At 39.4% G+C, this 18,047-nt stretch overlaps 1 protein-coding gene across 3 annotated transcripts in view; it reads left to right on the top strand.

Moving 5' to 3' along the window:
* Window positions 1–13,281, top strand: part of CREB5 (cAMP responsive element binding protein 5) — a 130,600-nt gene extending 117,319 nt beyond the window's left edge. For 2 of the 3 annotated variants that reach the window (XM_082693200.1, XM_082693199.1), the window contains exons 6-8: window positions 5,751–5,859; window positions 6,726–10,322; window positions 10,371–13,281. In XM_082693200.1, coding sequence (XP_082549326.1) covers window positions 5,751–5,859; window positions 6,726–6,889 — 273 coding nt within the window. In that variant the 3' untranslated portion in view covers window positions 6,890–10,322; window positions 10,371–13,281. The other variant, XM_082693201.1, reaches the window with a different exon arrangement.
* Window positions 13,282–18,047: the final 4,766 nt, after the last annotated feature.

Raw genomic sequence — 18,047 nt, 5'->3', positions numbered from 1 at the left:
TGTGACAGCTGAAAGGCTTCTACACATTGTCAGATCTCCCCTGTGGGGGCAAAATCAGCCCTAGTGTCTTGAATGAAGGAACCATAAATAGCCAGCTGGCACCTATCAGATGCCCACACGTCTAAATCAGTTTTAACTAAAATGCATCCTTGCAGAAGTATCTCAGCATATTGACTGTGGTGCTGGAGCTTGAAAACAGAAGGAGGTCATAGCAGAGATCCAGGAGAAGTGAAGATGCTGGTCTACCTTGTGATCAGATATGTTCATGACTTGGCGTATGCCTCTATGTCATTGCTCTTATAAAACACAGAAGGTAAATTTATCCTTTATGAGACCCAAATACATTAATTTTTACCACTCTTTAGAACCATCCATGGCTAAGGAAAAGAAGATACTAGAATTCTAGGCCCCAAAAGCCCGGGGGGAAAAAGTTCTATTTGGGCCAGTCAACAGGCACCAGTGTTTTTGGTTGTTAAAGGAGTGCCCAAAAAAGAGACAGACTCTGAAAAGACTAAAATCTTTGTGTTTTCCAACCACTGCTTTGCTTCAGAGGGACGGAAACCATAGCCATTCCATGTTTTCGGTGATGCTCAGTGCTCTGCATCATGCCTTGTGATGCTGGAGAGGATACGCAGCTTCTGCTACCTTTGAATGACCCTTTCCCTCCTACTGGACCTTTGTCAAAAGAAAAAGTTGTCTCTCTTGAGGCTGGTCCAGTGAGCCAAATTTTAAGTAAACAGAAATGGAAGGTGCTAAGCAAACAAACTCTAGCCAAACGGAATATCCAAGGTCTGGATGGCCAGCAGCCACTTCTGGGTTGTTTTTCAGCATAGAGCTTTTTAGCTGGGCTGTGGCATTTCAGATTGGAAAAAAATCAGACCTAAGAAAACAAAAATCAAACTCCCAGACTTCATTTCCTTGTCTCACCACAAATCTGTCCCCAAGAGGTCAACACAGGTATAGGAATTGAGGGAAATACTAGAAACCACCTGATGTGACATTTTTGTATAGGGAGAAACTAAGGCCGGGGGTACCTGAAGAGTCTTCCCGAAAGTCACAAAGACAGCAACACATAGTAGGATGAGTATGCAAGCAAGTCTTCTCTTGACCCAACCCACAGCTCTAGATCTTTGATTGTAGAGAATTCTTAAACAAAAAGAACCCACGTGCTTTTCTCTGACAGGGTAGCTAAGATCAGCTCTGAATTCATCATTGACTGATGTGGCACTCAGTGGATTGTTTGTGTGCAGTAGACGATATGGAAATCATCTGGTCACCCATGGAAATAATTGCTTTTCTTTTTTAGTGCAAAGACACATGGCCTAAGTCGCTGCTGAAATTTTAGACACATGAGCCCAGGTTTGGGACTTGGCAAGAGAAGAGGCCAGATGGGAACTGTTGCCTTACAAATTGAAAGTCCTTTGTTTTAGCATGAAACAAACCTGGCCTCAGCTAATCTACAAAAAAGAAAAAAATAAGTGGGGAGGGGCTATATTATAGGGCCCATTTTGATAATTATGTTTTTGGCACAGACTACTGCTTTGCATCAAAAAGCATTCTGGGTTTCTCATATTAACAAAATGACATCCCCAAAGCCAAAAACTCCAAATGCAGCTATTAGGGACTTCTTGGAGTACTTGTTTAAAGTATGTTATTATGGTGTTGAATGTCTCTATAGGGGCGCTACTTCATCCCCCAGACAACCTTATGGATTAAAGAACAGATTAATCCAACCACATCTAGCCTCCGACAGTCCCTGTCTCAATGGCTAACTGCTTTAGAGTAGCTAACCCATACGAGGTTCAAAAGTGAAAAAACTGAAGGGCTGATTTCAATAGGATAATTCATACCTGATTATTAATACTTGTTTTTGTAAAGTACTTTTATATGAAGACCTAGAATGATCACTATAACCCACGCAGGGGAGTAAAAAAAAAATTGGTGATTCGCATCAATTCATCAAGCAAGGTAATTCAGAGTAAGAAAGTGCCTCCGGAAGGCCTGGTTTTTATTTCCCTGCTAGAGCTGTAGGCAACATTTTATTTCTTTCATGCATTTTGAAACATTTGCTATCTGGTGGTTCTCTTCCAAAATGAATTCAAGGTGAATTCATACTTGTGTTCCCTTGAAAAGGATTTTTATTTAAAATAGAGTCTGGCCTCTCCTGTATCAGTCATTGTGGAGATTTGAAGATGATTATGCATGTGCACAGCCCACGGTCCCCCCTGCTTTCTCTAGGGCAGTGATTCTGGACCTTTCTTAACCCAAAGTCTCTCTTGTGGAATCTGATGGAGGCTCGAGAGGCTCTCTCAACACTATAAACCCATACAGGGACTCAAGGTTTTGTGCTACACAGAAACTGTAGATAGAACTTTGGAATCTGCCCTGATAAGATTTGGAAGCACAGAAGGTACTAGAACTGGCTCCCTCAGGAAACTTGAGACTTGAAATACAAGCTTATCTGAGAATACCAAAAGTGGTTAACTAATGAATAAAAAGTAAAGATCAAGTCCTTTTTTCGATTTGGTAGCTAGCTTTCTCCATAGAAGGCAAAACAGAGACAAAGAATAAACAACTATGTTGCCGGCAGAAACTAGGGAACTAGTCCCACCATCTTGCTTTAGGTCAGTCTGGTGTGGCCAATGCGGGGGCCAAACCATGTTTTTCTGAAACCCCTGTTGAGAGCTCTTCTGCCTGCTGGAAGCTGCCCCATGAATTTCTGTTGCTTCTGTGGCCATTAGACTTTGATTTCCTCCTATCAGCATCATAATTACTTGTGTATGATCTAAACAGAGGCTGAGGGTTCTTCTTTATGGAGAATACTAATCAGCATTCATTTTCCAACCATAAGATAACTAACATAAATATTAACACATTATTTTAAGAAATATGTCCTTATTCACATATATCTTTAAACGATGATCCGTTATCACCATAGTCTTCAGGTTCCTACGCTTTTACAGACCCTCCAATTCGCAGGTTCTCAGTTCCTATACTTAAGAAGGACTAAAGTGCTTTGCTATCTGTAGACAAAAAGTGCCACTCAGGTCATCTATTTTGTATGGGGCTTTGGTTAGAGGCCAAGACACCACATATGCTGTTCATAGCAGTGATTGGTGCTGTTTTATTGTGGCCTTTCATGCAAGCAAAAACTTTCTTATGAAACAACTTGGGGTGTGCCAAGTACTGTAGGCAGTTAGCTCCTTGTGATTGTAGAAGCCCAAAGAACGGAATTGAACGTGTTTTTTTAAGGAAGGGGCCTTGAACACTTTGTGCCTGGGAGATCGAACAATGCCTAGAAAAGGTGGGACGGAGCAGGACATAGTTGGGGAAGAAACGGAGACTAAAATTGACCTCTCCAAGATGGCTGCCAGGTGCGATTTTTTTTTTTCTAGACATGTAAGAAAGCAAGAGAATCTTGTTTTATTTTATATACTTTACTTATTTGTTGTTTTCTAGGTTACAGAAGATTATGGAAGGGTTTAGTAAAAATTGGAGCTTGACTCCATTCTCTAAGAATGACTATCTGCATTATTTGCAGCAGAGATTAGGGTGCAGTTGTCTCAGCGGTTGTGATTCTAGAAAAGTACTGTTATCTATAATGTAAATGCAAATAATATGACATTCCATTTTGAGGCCAAAAATATATATATATATATGTTATGTAATATATATATATGTTTTCTTTTTCTCCACTTTGATTTTGGTTTTGCTTATTTTGTTTTATAGCTTTATTTATTTGTTTATTTGCCAGAGAGAGAGAGCAAGTGAGCATGAGCAGGGGGAGGGGCAGAAGGAGAAGCAGGCTCCCCGCTGAGCTGGGAGCCGGATGCAGGACTTGATCCCAGGACTCTGGGATCATGACCTGAGCCAAATGCAGACGCTTAACAACTGAGACACCCAGGAGTTCCTGTTGTTTTTTTTTTAACCAGGGGTTGCCTTCTATTTAACAGTCTAAAAGTAACTTTCTTTTACACATGCCATTTTAAGCAGAGGGAATCTGGGAAAAGCAAGGAGAATTGTCTGAATTTAAGTGGGCATGAAATCAAAGAGGAAAGAACTGGTATTTAAGGCTACAATAAGTAGTCTTATAAATAAAGTTGTCACACTAACCCCAGAATTGACAAGGGTCAATTTTGGTTTCGATAGGGCCCCTTACGGATCACACTCCTTTGGAGGTGGGAGATGTAGTTCACCCTCCTGAATATTTTTGGATTAAGAGCAATTAAGTGATTTATATGTCAGTAATGCTAATTTCTCTGATAGGCATTTTTATTTTATAAAATTTGGAGAAGAGAAAAGCTTTCCTAGATTCTTACTATTTTGTTATTTATGTTACTCAACATTTGATTACTTATATTTTGCAAATGAATTTAGAAATGTGGGGTAACCTTTAAAACAAGTTTCAAAAATTTTTTTAATTAACTTTTAGAATCCCAGACTTACTTTTTTAGGTGATAAATACATGCCTGAAAAAGCCAAGTTCATAATAAAAGTGTAAATACAACTTAATGACAGCAATGTTAAAACACCCTTTTTTGTGTGCATGTTTTTTTAAAGTCTCCCACATGTGGAGTACAATGTCTGGCAGCCACAAATGAACATTGGACAGAGCGAGGGTAATATTTATCACAACTATAAATTTATGGGTTGCTTGAGATAGTGCTATGTTTACAGTTTACTTTTATCAAGTGGAAGCACCTTACAACCAACCAATCTATTCTACATTCGTATTTGTAGACAGTGGTGCCAAGTACATTATTCTACAAAGCTATGAATTGGTCTTTGTGAATAACTACATAAAGTAGAGATTCAAGGCACTTATCTAAGTAAATAAGAAACACACGCGCACACACACACACACACACACACACACACACAATCCACAACACCCTGTTATTGATGGTGGGAAAAGTTTATAGACTGAAATTAGCCAAACTAGTTAATGAACCAAACAAATTAATTGTAGCCAAAACTCCATTGCCCCTCGCCTTCCAGGGCTGACCTCATCCACCAGTAGAGGATCAACATTTGTTCCATGTGTTTCCATGCCTTCTACTAAGCAGATGTCAGGCAAGGATGTGCTCTGTTGAATTATAGCCCATTTGACAATTGTTTTGGGAAATCTGATGGTAGATGGGTTGGCTTATTCTGAAGACATTTCAGTCTAAAGCCACTAATCCTGCCACTCGGTGCTCCCCAATGCATGTGCAACATTCACTTTCTTCACATATTGAACGTCAACCTGAGCTTATCAGTGTGAAGATGATTATTATGACTAGCTAAACTCAGTGATTGCTCAGTATGGGCTAGGCAATGTTCTCAGTATGGGCTAGGCATTTTATATCTATTGTCTCATTCAGTCCTTACAACAACTCAAAGAACTTTATTCTGGTTTGATCCCCAATTATAAACAAGGTCTCTGAAGTTCATCTGGCTTACGTTTCCTGCCTAGACTCACCCAGTAAGTGTCAGGTGAAGATTCCCACCTAAGTCATCTCGCTCCAGGGTATACTCTGGACTTTTAATAGGATTCAGTTCTAGAGTTAAAATCTGGTCTTTTCAATAAGTCCTGGTAAATGTGAGGACCAAATTAAAAGGAAGCTACACATTTTCAGGTGAATCCCATTAAATATTATCCTTAATGTCATTCAGACACAATAGAAAAGTTTGCCAATATCACTGTTGAAAGTGCACGCGGACTTGTATTCTCTGGTCCTTTCCAACAGTTTTGATATGTCTCTTTCCAGAATGAAGTGTCCATGTTGAAAAATGAGGTGGCACAGCTGAAACAGTTGTTGTTAACGCATAAAGACTGTCCAATAACAGCCATGCAGAAAGAATCACAAGGATATCTAAGTAAGTCATTGACTTTTCTTCTTTTCTTAGTGTCCAATTTTTTTTGCCACTAATTTTGCATTGGATTTTATTGAAAGAGCAAGAGTAAAGTGTAGATTGCACCAGGGGGATCCCTCTTTTCTGACCTCCTCCCCATGCCCACCACCTCCCAATACCTTTTGGCTAGAATTTCCCTGGCATTTCACATTGTAAAATCATATCGAATTCCAGTTCCACAGCCAGCAGGAAAATAGCTTGCGGGAGCCCAACTACCAGTGGGCTAGCCGTCTTCCAGAGAAATCCAGGGGCTGGGTATAGACCTTGGGGGAATCACATCCAATGTCTTAAGGTATGCTGCCTCTTATTCACTGGGCTGAAAAGCTAGTGACTTGGTCTTAGCTTTCTAATAAGTAAAGTGAATCCCTTTCTCTAGACCCCAGTTTCTGCATCTGGAATGTCAGTAAGTTAAATACTAGCTGAGTGGGGGATGGTGGGAGGAGCAGGGATTCATGGCTGAAGGTCAATTTATTTTCAAATAATTTTTTAGATTGAGCAACACAGATTCTCCCACCACATGTGAGTATTTTTCCACATTTGATATATGGATGGCTATTTGAAGATACAAACATGGGGAAGTTTACATCCCAAGATTCGAACACATGAAATCATGTTGCTGGTATAGAAAGCATGGCTTTGCTTGTAGCTATAAAGTGGGAAGGCATAGCTTTTGACTACAGTTTAAAATAAAGTTTTGAAATTAACGTCCAGGAGCAAATGTGTGAAACTCTTCTATCTCTAGTAAATGCGTAGTAATGTCTGCCTGAGTGGCCCACAGGTCCACCCAAGAAGAGCTATATTGGTATGTGTGTGTGTGTGCTTTCTCCTAGGTCCAGAGAGCAGCCCTCCTGCCAGTCCGGTCCCAGCTTGCTCTCAGCAGCAGGTCATCCAACACAATACCATCACCACTTCCTCTGCCGTGAGCGAGGTGGTGGGAAGCTCCACCCTCAGTCAGCTTACCACTCACAGAACAGACCTGAATCCCATCCTTTAAAATCTGCCGGTGGGTCAGACCTTGCCTCCAAGAAGAGCTGTCGCATATCATGCGTCCTTTCTTTTAAGGGCATTTTTAGAATTAACTCAGACCTGGAAGACTCCTCAGCCCTTCAGAGACTGGCTTTCATTTTTATAGTTATTATGGAAATGTCGTCTTTTATACTTAGTTATATAAGAAAAAAAGGGAGTTATGCAATTAATTAATCTGTCAGCTTGGGAAATGCTTTGGTGCTTTTCTCCAATTTTCTGGTACCAGTTAACTTGTTTATAAACTGAACTCTTTCTGTATATAGACACGGTTTCATTCTTATCAGTCCAACCCTTTGCTTGAAACATCAAACCTTGTTAAGCCGCAGCTTTTAGCCAAAATGAGGCATAACCTAGATGTCACGTAAATGGATGCGAGGTAACTGGGTGGTGAGTCTCATGACATTGTAACACACATCGGGTTTGTGCCGTGATGTCGCCAGAATTCCAGATAAACACAGAGCCTTTTCCATAATTTTGTCTCTTCCTACAAAAAATCATAAGACCCACTGATGTCCAAATAAAGCCACCGAGCATCTCACCCCCTCCACCTCCTCCCCTTGGTCCACTTCCTTGAATTATCCTCTGATTTCCTCCAATCTTCCTTTCCATTTCCACTTTTTTCCCGGGCTCCCTATGAACTCTTTATTTTTACTTTCTGCTGTTTTATGTTTCCCCCTTTAGAATTGCACATAAAGAAAAAAATAATGCTTAAAGAGGAAAAAAAAAAGCAAATCTCAAAAATATGGATCTAGCCATTGCTTTCCCTGCCTGTGACCCACAGCTGGAGTTCATTCACCTCTTGCTTTTTACAAAGTAGTAAGCAGGAGATGTTTAATGTGCCTGATTTAATGTTTTTAATAATCAGAGCAAATAAAAGGTGGCTTAGCCATAGGTGAGGCACTGTTGAATGCCAGCTGTGGAGACACCAGGGAAGGGAGACTTCTAAGCCTCGATTGTGAAGGTCCAGATTATGATGCAGGCTATAACATCACACCCTCAAATTACAACTGGTTTATATGGCCTGTCTATAAGGTTGAAAATCCATATGCTATATAATAATTCAGAAGGGCTCTATTCACTACACGTATTACATTGTTCAATCATCAGCTGCTAATAGACTAAGATTTATTATTATTTTTTCTTTTAAGCCTATGGAACTGGCTTTGCTGTTCTGGTGGGTGAAAGTAGACGTACCACTGGAGGAACAAAGAGAAAGAGAAAACTAATGTTTCCACAGGGGTGCTTTCAGCCCTCCCAGAACAGCCAAAGCCTTCTTTGGCTGCTGAAAGAATCCCATGGATGTGGCTACTCCACTCTTCTGAATAATTCTGATTTATATTTCCAACAACTTTCATCGACTTGCCTATTATGGAAAGTAGATAGTCCCGAACCACAGTTGTGCCTCCTTGAAACAAGCCATTCTACTGTGTCAATGTTTTAATATCACATCTCACAAGTAACAGGGACTAATGTTTCCCTCTAGCAGTCTAGACAGGTGCTGGTGTTTCATCTCCATTTGAATGCTTGACCTAACACGAGAGAGTGAGAGTGTGTGTGTGTGTGTGTGTGTGTGTGCATGCACACGTGTGCACATGTGTGTGTGTTCATGGGATTTAAAATAATATTATTTTACAAAAGGTGTAGCTTTTATAAGCGTTCGGGAAAGGGAAAGACATGTATGGGTGTGTGTCTATGTGTTTATCTCTCACTATAGCCTAAGAATCTATTTTGGAGAAAAAAAATATAAGGGTCATGAAGCATGATTTTTATAACTAGTTTCAGTTTTATCGAAAAACTTACTTTTCAAATCAGTATTTATCAGCAATTTTTTTTAATGTATGCAGTGCTTTCAAAAGAAAGTTTTGAGTGTCCAGAGAAACTCATAACTGGCTATGTGATCTAGAAATCCAAACAAAAGCAAAAACAAAACAAACACACACTCACAAACAAAAAAAAAATTTTTTTAAAGAAAAGAAAAATATGCAAAGGATTTTCTATTATATTTTAGACAAGCATATCTTTTTTTAAGTATTTTAAATACTGAATCCATAGTTGTTTTACTTCGCATCCCAGCAGTAACAGCTGAACGGTTGAACCTAACTGGCTTCCTAAGAAATATTTAAGATATATCTGTATTCTGTTATTAAATTTAATTTTTTCAAAACTCCTTTCTAGGACCATGTATGTGTCTCTCTAAAAAAGAAAAAGAACTCATTGAAATGTTTGCTTGGGTTTTAAATTTTTTATGTTTTTCTTATTTTTTGCTTTAAGTAAACAAAAACTTTTCTTTCTTTATTGCATGCATAGCACTTAATGAAATGGATTTTTTAAAAATCCACGGGTAATATCAGAATGTCCAGGGAATGGGCTGTCACTAAAATTATGGTTTACTTTACTTCTGTTCCACCTCTTGATTGAATATTTAGTTGTTAAGCTGAAAGCCTCTGTAGTGAAGAACTTGCTTGAGTTTTCTTAATTCAGCAACTTGACAGTTTGACTGATGTGCATTATATAGAGCTCAATTATGTCTGTTTTTTATGCTAAGTAGGCAAACCAACCACACACACACACACACACACACACACACACACACACACACATTAGCAAACGGCCCTCAATGTACAATTAGAATGAACTGTCTTCTTGTTATATTTAGAGCCTTTAGGTATGTTCATTAGCAGTGTGGAAATACAGTAAAATGAAAGATGCCAGCTCGTTGTCAGAGTGTCTTGAAACCCTGAACAGAAAGGCTTGTTGGTCAAATCCACACTCAGCTTATCAATATTAAGTACTTCACTGGAAGGTCCAGCCTGCACCAGACCATGAAACAATTAGTCTGCCTGAAAAACCCCTCTGTGCCCTCCATTTTTTGCCAATCTGGGAAAACATCTTTTTTTTCTGCCCTATTCTCCTCTCCCACTCAACTCCTGGGTCATCTGCCTGTATCTTCACTGAGCCAGTGTAATGACCTTCAGAGCACCCATCCTGAGGAAGGAAGGGCCCTACAACACTGCCTCTCCTCGTTCACGTGTGGGTTTTTTTATTGGCAGCATCTGCCTTTGAAGTCACTGCCAGCCTACCTGAAAATTTCTACAGTGCTTCCCTTGCCTTCTGTGATGGGACCCGACTTAGGTACCCCGATGGCATTTTTACCAGGTGATCCTAAATTGAGGCGTTCACATTGTATTTCTTCTTAAGACATTTCCCAACATATGACGCCAGGACAGGTGGAGTAAATCCTAACTAAGGATGAACGTACTCATTTTAAAGTCTGTCTTAAGCTGATGTTTTCCCTTTACACCCCCATTCACCCCTCCCTACCTCCATGTTAGTGTGCGCGAGTGCCAGTGTTCACATGGCCCGTGGGAGATGGCAGTGTCTGTGGTGTCACTGAATGAACGGTGATAATTTGGGTGACTCACTTGGAGCAAAGGCTCTTTGGAGCCTAGCTGGTCAGAGAAATCAAATGCAGCACCTGTTCTGAACAGAGGGGTGTCAGTGATGGATGTTCAGGGAGTTGGGTCGCTGTTACATCAATTTTAGTGTGTCAGTTGAGTTTGCCATTAAAATCTGAAACCAGCTGCGGTGAAAGATCAGCCTTTGGCTGGGGAGTTTTAAGCATCAGTAATTGCTATCAAACTAGCCATCCAGTTAGGATAGAATGTGCTTCTCTTTGGTTAATAAAAACCATCGAAGAAAATATATTTGTATGTATGTGTGTATACAGTGGAATTCAAGGACCAAAGCAAAATTTGAACAGGAATCTATTAATTTAGAATTTTATAAGATATTTATTAATAAATGTTATTTTGAAACATTCCATTTGAACAGTATTCTTCTGTAGGATCTACTTGTTTTTAAAGTATTAGTTCATAATAAACTACTCTAGTTGTGTATATCTTCATTTTTCAGGGTTTCAAATGGCTATTCTCCATCATATGGTGGAGGTATTTTGCTTAGATCTCTGTGCATAGAAATTTCAAGGATTTTTATTGCTCTGTGAGTTATTTTTTAATCTATGTTCTGAACGGTTTTTTAAAACATTCTTTTCTCTTTTTCTTCTTTTTTTTAAATTCTTAAAGTAAGCTCTTTCCTTTAGGAAGCAGAGTTCGGCTAAAGGGAATCAGTAACTATAACTGGAACAGCTTTCTTATAAAAGTGTAGGAACTTCATCTCTGCTTCTCTCCACCCCACCCGATTTCCTAGAATGCCTTGCACTATTCAGCTTCCTTAGTGCTCTCTTTGTCCAGTCCCAAACAATGTGCCGTAGCTTTAAGCCATTCAAGTTCCATTATGCAGTATATCTGAGAAGGAAAAGGAAACAACCCATTTAAATTTGAATAAAACTGTGCCTATGCGAACAGTAGCAATTTAGAGTCTCTCTTCTGCTTTTAAAATAATTTATATTTTAAAATTGCACTTTAGCTTTTTCAATCCCTGTTTCTCTGGTTCTTTCTCAAAGACCCTCCCTTTCCCCAGACTTGCCTTCTGCTCTCCTCTTTCCGACTCCCCACCCTTCCCCTCAGGCTCTGAGCTGCATCATTTAAAATACTTTACAGAATATTTGCACCAGGTACATGTGCTTGTGTTCCTTAGTAGCCTAGCAAAGACATGTTCCTCATGTCAGCCTAGATGAAGCCTGCTATGAGAAAACCAAGAAGAAGAGCCAGTTTATACTCTTTAACCCTTTATTCATAGCATGTTAAAAAAAAAATGTCATATTATGCAACAGATGTGAGGCAGCAGCTAAGCTATACTTAAGAATTTTCTATCTCATCCTCCAAACCAAAGTGTCCTGAATGAGCCAGGAGACTTACTCTTTTGTGCACCATGGTGCATGTGGACTGTGGTCCAGCCGTCGTCTCTCTGAGGCTGCGGAAGTAGTAGTGGCCCTATTTCATTCCTGGGTCTCAAAAATATAATGTTGCCTTGTGACATAATTAGGGACAGCACCTGTGTTTTACAATGATAATCTGAGAAAGGACAAGAAGACACTGAGCAATAAACTTACCAGTAAAATTCAATACCAAAACAAAGAAATGAAAACAAAAACAAAAACCCTAACTCATGATGTTGTGAAAATGAAAAAGTGTATGTCCACTCAAAATATTTTACTATTTCTTGTGGAGTTTTTCAGTGATGTAATGCTTATAGCCAAATTGCTTAAAGAGTGTTTATATATTTTTTTCCTTATAAATTGTCTATTTTTAAAAAAAAAAAAAAAACTATTTACCACAAGTTGAAGAGGGGGGTAAGGCCAAATTGCCAACATTTGTTAAATGATTAATATTCTTAAGTGGCACTCTGATACGTTTCCAAGCTTATCATCAGAGGGGAATCAGTAACGATTAGCTCTTATATTTCGACCAACTTATAATATGTAGCTCATTAAAAATCAGGATTTAGAAAGCTCTTCATAAGCCATTTAGAATTTCCTACCTTGAGTTTCATATTATAGAACTTTCTAGGATTTTTTGAAAAAGAGATTTATTTTAGCCTCAGGACTGAGAATGTGGAATCTGAATAAATTAGCTTTAACTATATTGTTAAAATCTTATGCACAATAAGCTCATTAGACTCTAGTTGGCTCCTTTAGAATACCAATGCCATTGACAGGAGAGAATGGAAGGTATCAGCCTCAGCCATGCTGCAGTGGAGGGAGCTTCAGAGAAGGGTCCTTCCTAACCAGCCAGCCAGTGGAAGAGAAGATCTACTCACCCTCTTTCCTTCTACATTCTGCTAAACACACCTGCCTCAGAGAGAGTAGTTCTGCGTTTTGAGGTTTGGCTTAGAGAAATGATAAGCTTGAAATCTCCCTGGAGAGGACCTGGGGTTTAGGATCTTCTGAAAAGGCCCAGAAAAATGGCTCTGTTCAAACACAACGTTCTAGGACAATTGGAATATAAATATTATCCAAAACTAGAACTTTAAAAAAAAAAAAAGTTTAGCCTTGTGGAAAATAAGTGCTAACTAAGAAAGCCCCCCCCCCCCAAAAAAAGGTGCTGTCACTTTAAGTTCTGGACTGGGGGGGTTGTTTGTAATTGTAAACAGCAAAGCATTTATGTTTGTCTGTCTATTTGTAAAGCAACCACCTTCCTTACTGGAAGGAGAAAAAAAAATGGGAGTACATACATGTAAATACTTGCTACAGCATTTAATATGTTCAATTTTATGTTAAGCTTTTTGTTGCATCGTGAACACATTTATTGTTACCAATGGACAATGAGTTCATGAAGACTGTTCAACTAGGTCAGATTTTACATCTCTTTCGAGCAAGAGGAGACAAGATTTTGTGCATTTGTACAAATGTTAATAATATCACTGCAATTCCAATATAATAAAGCACTCAAATGCAAATAATACATGTAACTTTTGTATGATGAAATTTGGGTTTGGGGATAATGGTATCTGTTCTGCACATGGTCTCATTCCTGCCTTGTAACTCAAGGCTTGGTCTTTCAGGGTTATGATTCTCTAGGGACAGAAGGAGGTGAGATTTTCTCCTTCCTAGACCACCACTGTGCTCCCACTGCCTCCTCCATCCAACTTCCCAGTTGAGGCAACCAGTCTAACACATTCATAGTGGGTTGGCAACACAACTAAACTTTGCTTTGGGGCCAACAGATTTTAGCATTCAAGAAGAACAGCCAGCATAAGTTCATGTTCAAGATGTCTAGGAGCCAAGAAACACATGCTGGCCACTCAGGTAATCAAATCCTGGAGTTCTCTCCTTGGCTTCCAGAGAAGTCCTAACTAAGGTCTTAGCCCCTTTAGGTATGCACTCTTCAAGATAACTCCCTCCCTTCCTTCCCCTTCTTTCTTTCCCTCTGCTTCTTTCACTAAATGTCTTAAGTCACTCTTCTCTTTGCCTTACATTCAATGTCTGATCCATCAGCGTGGCCAGAATCGAACCACCACAGATCTCTGACTTTACTATTATAGCTTTGTCCAAATTACCAACACCTCTCACCTGGATTATTGCAACACTCTCCTAACTGGCAGCCAGAGGGAACCTTTGAAAAGGTAAATCAGACTGTGTCCCTCCACTGCTCAAAACCCTATAAGGACTTCACCCCTGGTCCAAAGCAAAAACCAATTTCCTTACTCCGGAGTCTGTAAAGGCCCTCTGTGACCTGCCCCCTCATTAATTCCCTGAGTTCATCTCCTCCGATTTTCCTCCCCTACCCGTCACCTCTCCAGCTTCACTGATATGCCCGAGATTCCTCAAACACTCCCTCTACCCAGAATATTCTTCTCCCAAATGTAAGCATCACTTCCTCATCTGCCTCCCAACTCTTTAAGCCTTTCCTGACCATCCTATATAAAATTACTCCACCTTCAATTCTCGTTCTCACCTGCCTAGCACAGATTTTATTTTCTATAGTGTTTACCAACCTCTAACATAACTTTTATGTTTTTTTTAATTGCTGTTATTATTTTTTAATTGTCTCCTGTAAGTAGAATGTAAGCCCCACAAGAGCAAGGGCATTTTCTGTTTCGTTCATCCTTATGACCCAAGATCTAAAACACAACACAATGGGCCCACAAAAAACATTTGGGGAATGGATAAGCTTCTGTTTCCTTTCTGTCTTCTTTCTTGATCTCAGAACACTCTAACCCAACCACCTGGTCCTGTGGCCGCAACAGTCATATTTTAAAATCAAGTACCAGGATGTGTCATCTGACACATAGCCCTACAGGATATTTGAAATTGGGACAGAAACAACAATTTGGGTGGAGAAGATGACTGCTGTTCTAATGGTAATCCCATCTGTTACATTTACATTAGACCACTCACTACACTCATAGTTCCCAAGAGAGTCTTTCTAATGCCCATCCCACACTCATTTGCAATTTCAAAGCCATTACTATTGGTTAAAAAAAAAATTGTTATGATCCCACATTTATACTTTGAAGATAGGCAGCTCTAATCTCCATTCCGTTTCATCCCTTTGTCTCTGGAGCTTCGTAATGTCCTTTTATCTTATACTCGTTATTGTGGTCAGTTATTGGTTGGTCCCTGGATCACATTTTAATTTTGCATTACATATTTTCTTATCCAACAAAAACAGTGTTTTATCAACACAACCTGCCTTGTGGTTTGGAACCTAAGTATCTTCGCTATGAGATCATAAAACTCCGAAGCACAATGAGCCCCCTTTTCAAAGTAATTGAAAACAAGACACTTTGTGAGATCTGTTCTCATTGCAGTAATGCTGATTTTATCAAAACAGGCGTGAAAATTAGGCCTCAAAAGAGAAAAAACAATATATTGATTTCTAAAATATAGAGTCTGGCTTTAGGCTTGCACACTTTAGAAGCTACATCTTTTAACAACTATAGATGGTTTTTCAAAATGACTGAAAGGTTGGATCGATTATCTCATCTAAAAAAATAGTAGCAGGGCACGTGGGTGGCTCAGTGGGGTTAACCCTCTGCCTTTGGTTCAGGTCATGATCTCAGGGTCCTGGGTTTGAGCCCTGCATTATGTTCTCTGCTCAGTGGGGAGCCTGCTTCCCCCTCTTTCTCTGTCTGCCTCTCTGCCTACTTATGATTTCTCTCTCTGTGTCAAATAAATAAAATGTTTTTTTAAAAATATGAAAAAATTAAAAATAGCAGCTAACAGACCTAGAAAAAAAATAATAATATTGAAAATGGTCATATTTAAACCTGGAAAATAATTCGTAAATCTTTTAGTAACCACTAAGTTTCATTCTATATGTTGTCAGGTACTGACTGTGTCTTTGCTTGTATCATATTTCCTTGTACCAACCGGAAACTGAATCACAGCATTGTCAGCAATCTTCCATAAATCAACATAGACCCAGTGCGCTATAAAAGGCCCCCTATAAGTCACTTGCACTTCCCTGAAAGAGAGCTGCCTACATATTTTTTAAATGAATAAAAAAGGAAGATCCTACATTCACATTTCTTTAATTCCTTCATATAAGCAAGAAGATAGTTCTGAGTATCTGAGCATGATTGTATACACACAGGATAAATCTGTGATCTACTATTACTACATTTGCATTATCTTAAATGAGCACTCTTCTGTTAAGTTGGCTTGCTGACATTGATCAATCTTAAGAGAGAATTTGCTTAAAGAAAAAGAAACTCTGCCAAGGAGGCTTGAGTGAAGTTGGACTTCTAAGGATGTAAGAGGTCGCTCATGGAGCCCAACCAAGGTACTGTAGCAACTACCCCAACAAGTCTGGAAAGTCATTAAATAGTTCATCTCTCTGGCTTGTCTGTCTCTCTCAGGGCTGTATCATTCCTCATTCTGTTCTGTGTCTGCTTCTCTCTCTCTCTCCCTCCCTTTCTCTCCATCTCTGCAAACTGGTGTGTGTATTCACTTAACTTGTTTCCATGTGGACCCATCATTTCTGCTCCAAAATGACAGCCTCAGCCTCCAGCATATCTTTGGTTTTCTAGTTCAAACACCAACATCAACTCAGTCTCTATCTTTCTACTCTGTATTCCCGGAAGAGAGCATCTCATTGACTGGATTGGGTCAGGCATTTACTCCTAGCACAATCAACTGTGTCTAGGAAAGTGGGGCTGCATGCTTTGAAAGCTCCTACTTCCAGGGGCAGAACTGGATTTCCAAAAAGGGACTGAGGAGAAAATGATTGCTAAAGGGAAATTGTTGTTCTGTCTCAAACAACTTGTAAAAATGTAGTCATTTACCCTTAAAACATACCAAGAGAAAAAAGTACAGAGAGGAGATAAATGTGAAGATGGGCATAGAGCAGATGTTAAGAAATGTTTGTTGAATGAATGAATGGTTAATGAATTATCGTTTTATTGAAAGCTTGGAATTGAAACAAATAGAGTATCCACTAGAGATTAAGCAAAAGTAATTTTATCAAGCTAAAAAATTTTCTGGATATTATGGCTCAGTTGGTATAAAAACTAACCATCAAAAAGAGTGAGAATGATTTTAGTTTGTCATGTTTACCAGGATTTCCCATTCTCTTGCTTTGAGCTAATTATACTTACACTTTCCAAGAAAGACTATTGCTATATATATTTTTAATATATAATCTCCATACCCGATTCCAGTGTCTTTGTGTTTGTAAGGATGTCAGCATAATGTCTCCTAGGTGAGGTTAAGAAACACTCATATCGGGGCACCTGGGTGGCTCAGTGGGTTAAGACTCTGCCTTCAGCTTAGGTCATGATCTCAGGCTCTCTACTCAGCAGGGAGTTTGCTTCCTCCTCCCCCTTTGCCTGCCTTTCTGCCTACTTGTGATCTCTGTCAAATAAAAAAATTAAATCTTTAAAAAAAGAAAGAAAGAAACTTTTAAGACTCTTGTCTTAAAACTCCCTCAGGTTAGGGGCGCCTGGGTGGCTCAGTGGGTTAAGCCTCTGCCTTGGGCTCAGGTCATGGTCTCAGGCTCCTGGGATCGAGCCCAGAATCCCAGGAGCATTGGGCTCTCTGCTCAGCAGGGAGCCTTTCTGCCTGCCTCTCTGCCTACTTGTGATCCCTCTCTGTCAAATAAATAAATAAAATCTTAAAAAAAAAAAAATCTCCCTCAGGTTCTATGATAACAAAGCCTTTATGACAAGGAAACAGGGCAGTTTTTATCAATAAGCCTCCAAGAAAGCAAGAGAATTGTCACAAAGAAGACTAGAACAAGAGCTTAAAAGAATATAACAACCTGGAATCAGAATTAAAAATTCTTCATTTTAATACCAAATTGTCCATTTCTTTCCTACATGACCTTAAACAAACACAGATTTCTGTTCCTTACTTATCTCCTTTGTCAGTAAAAACACGCATGGAGTAAAGTAGGAATTATTTCTGTGGTATCTATCTACAGAATTCAGCCTAATACCACTACCACACATTTCTCTGGAAATTTCTCTTCCCCCTTTCTATTATCTGACTCCTCCAGGATATTCCATGGCTCAGCCCTCTGGCCATAGCTTCTTAGTTCAATACTCTGCTCCTAACTTCCAATGGAACAGTGAGCCCCAGCAACGAGATACTTAGATGGGAGTCCTAGAGAGTCAGTCTCTTCTTTTTTCTCTCTCTCTGGTAGATTAGAATAAAAAATATGCAAAAATTTAGGAGCTACCAGGATCCAAGTTTCTGCCAGGTAAGGGAACTCAGTCTAGAGCAA

Source organism: Mustela nivalis (assembly GCF_964662115.1).
Source record: "Mustela nivalis genome assembly, chromosome: 12".
Classification (NCBI taxonomy): domain Eukaryota; kingdom Metazoa; phylum Chordata; class Mammalia; order Carnivora; family Mustelidae; genus Mustela; species Mustela nivalis.
The sequence above is the reverse complement of the archived record's forward strand: the minus strand, read 5'-3'. Positions and strand labels throughout refer to the sequence as shown.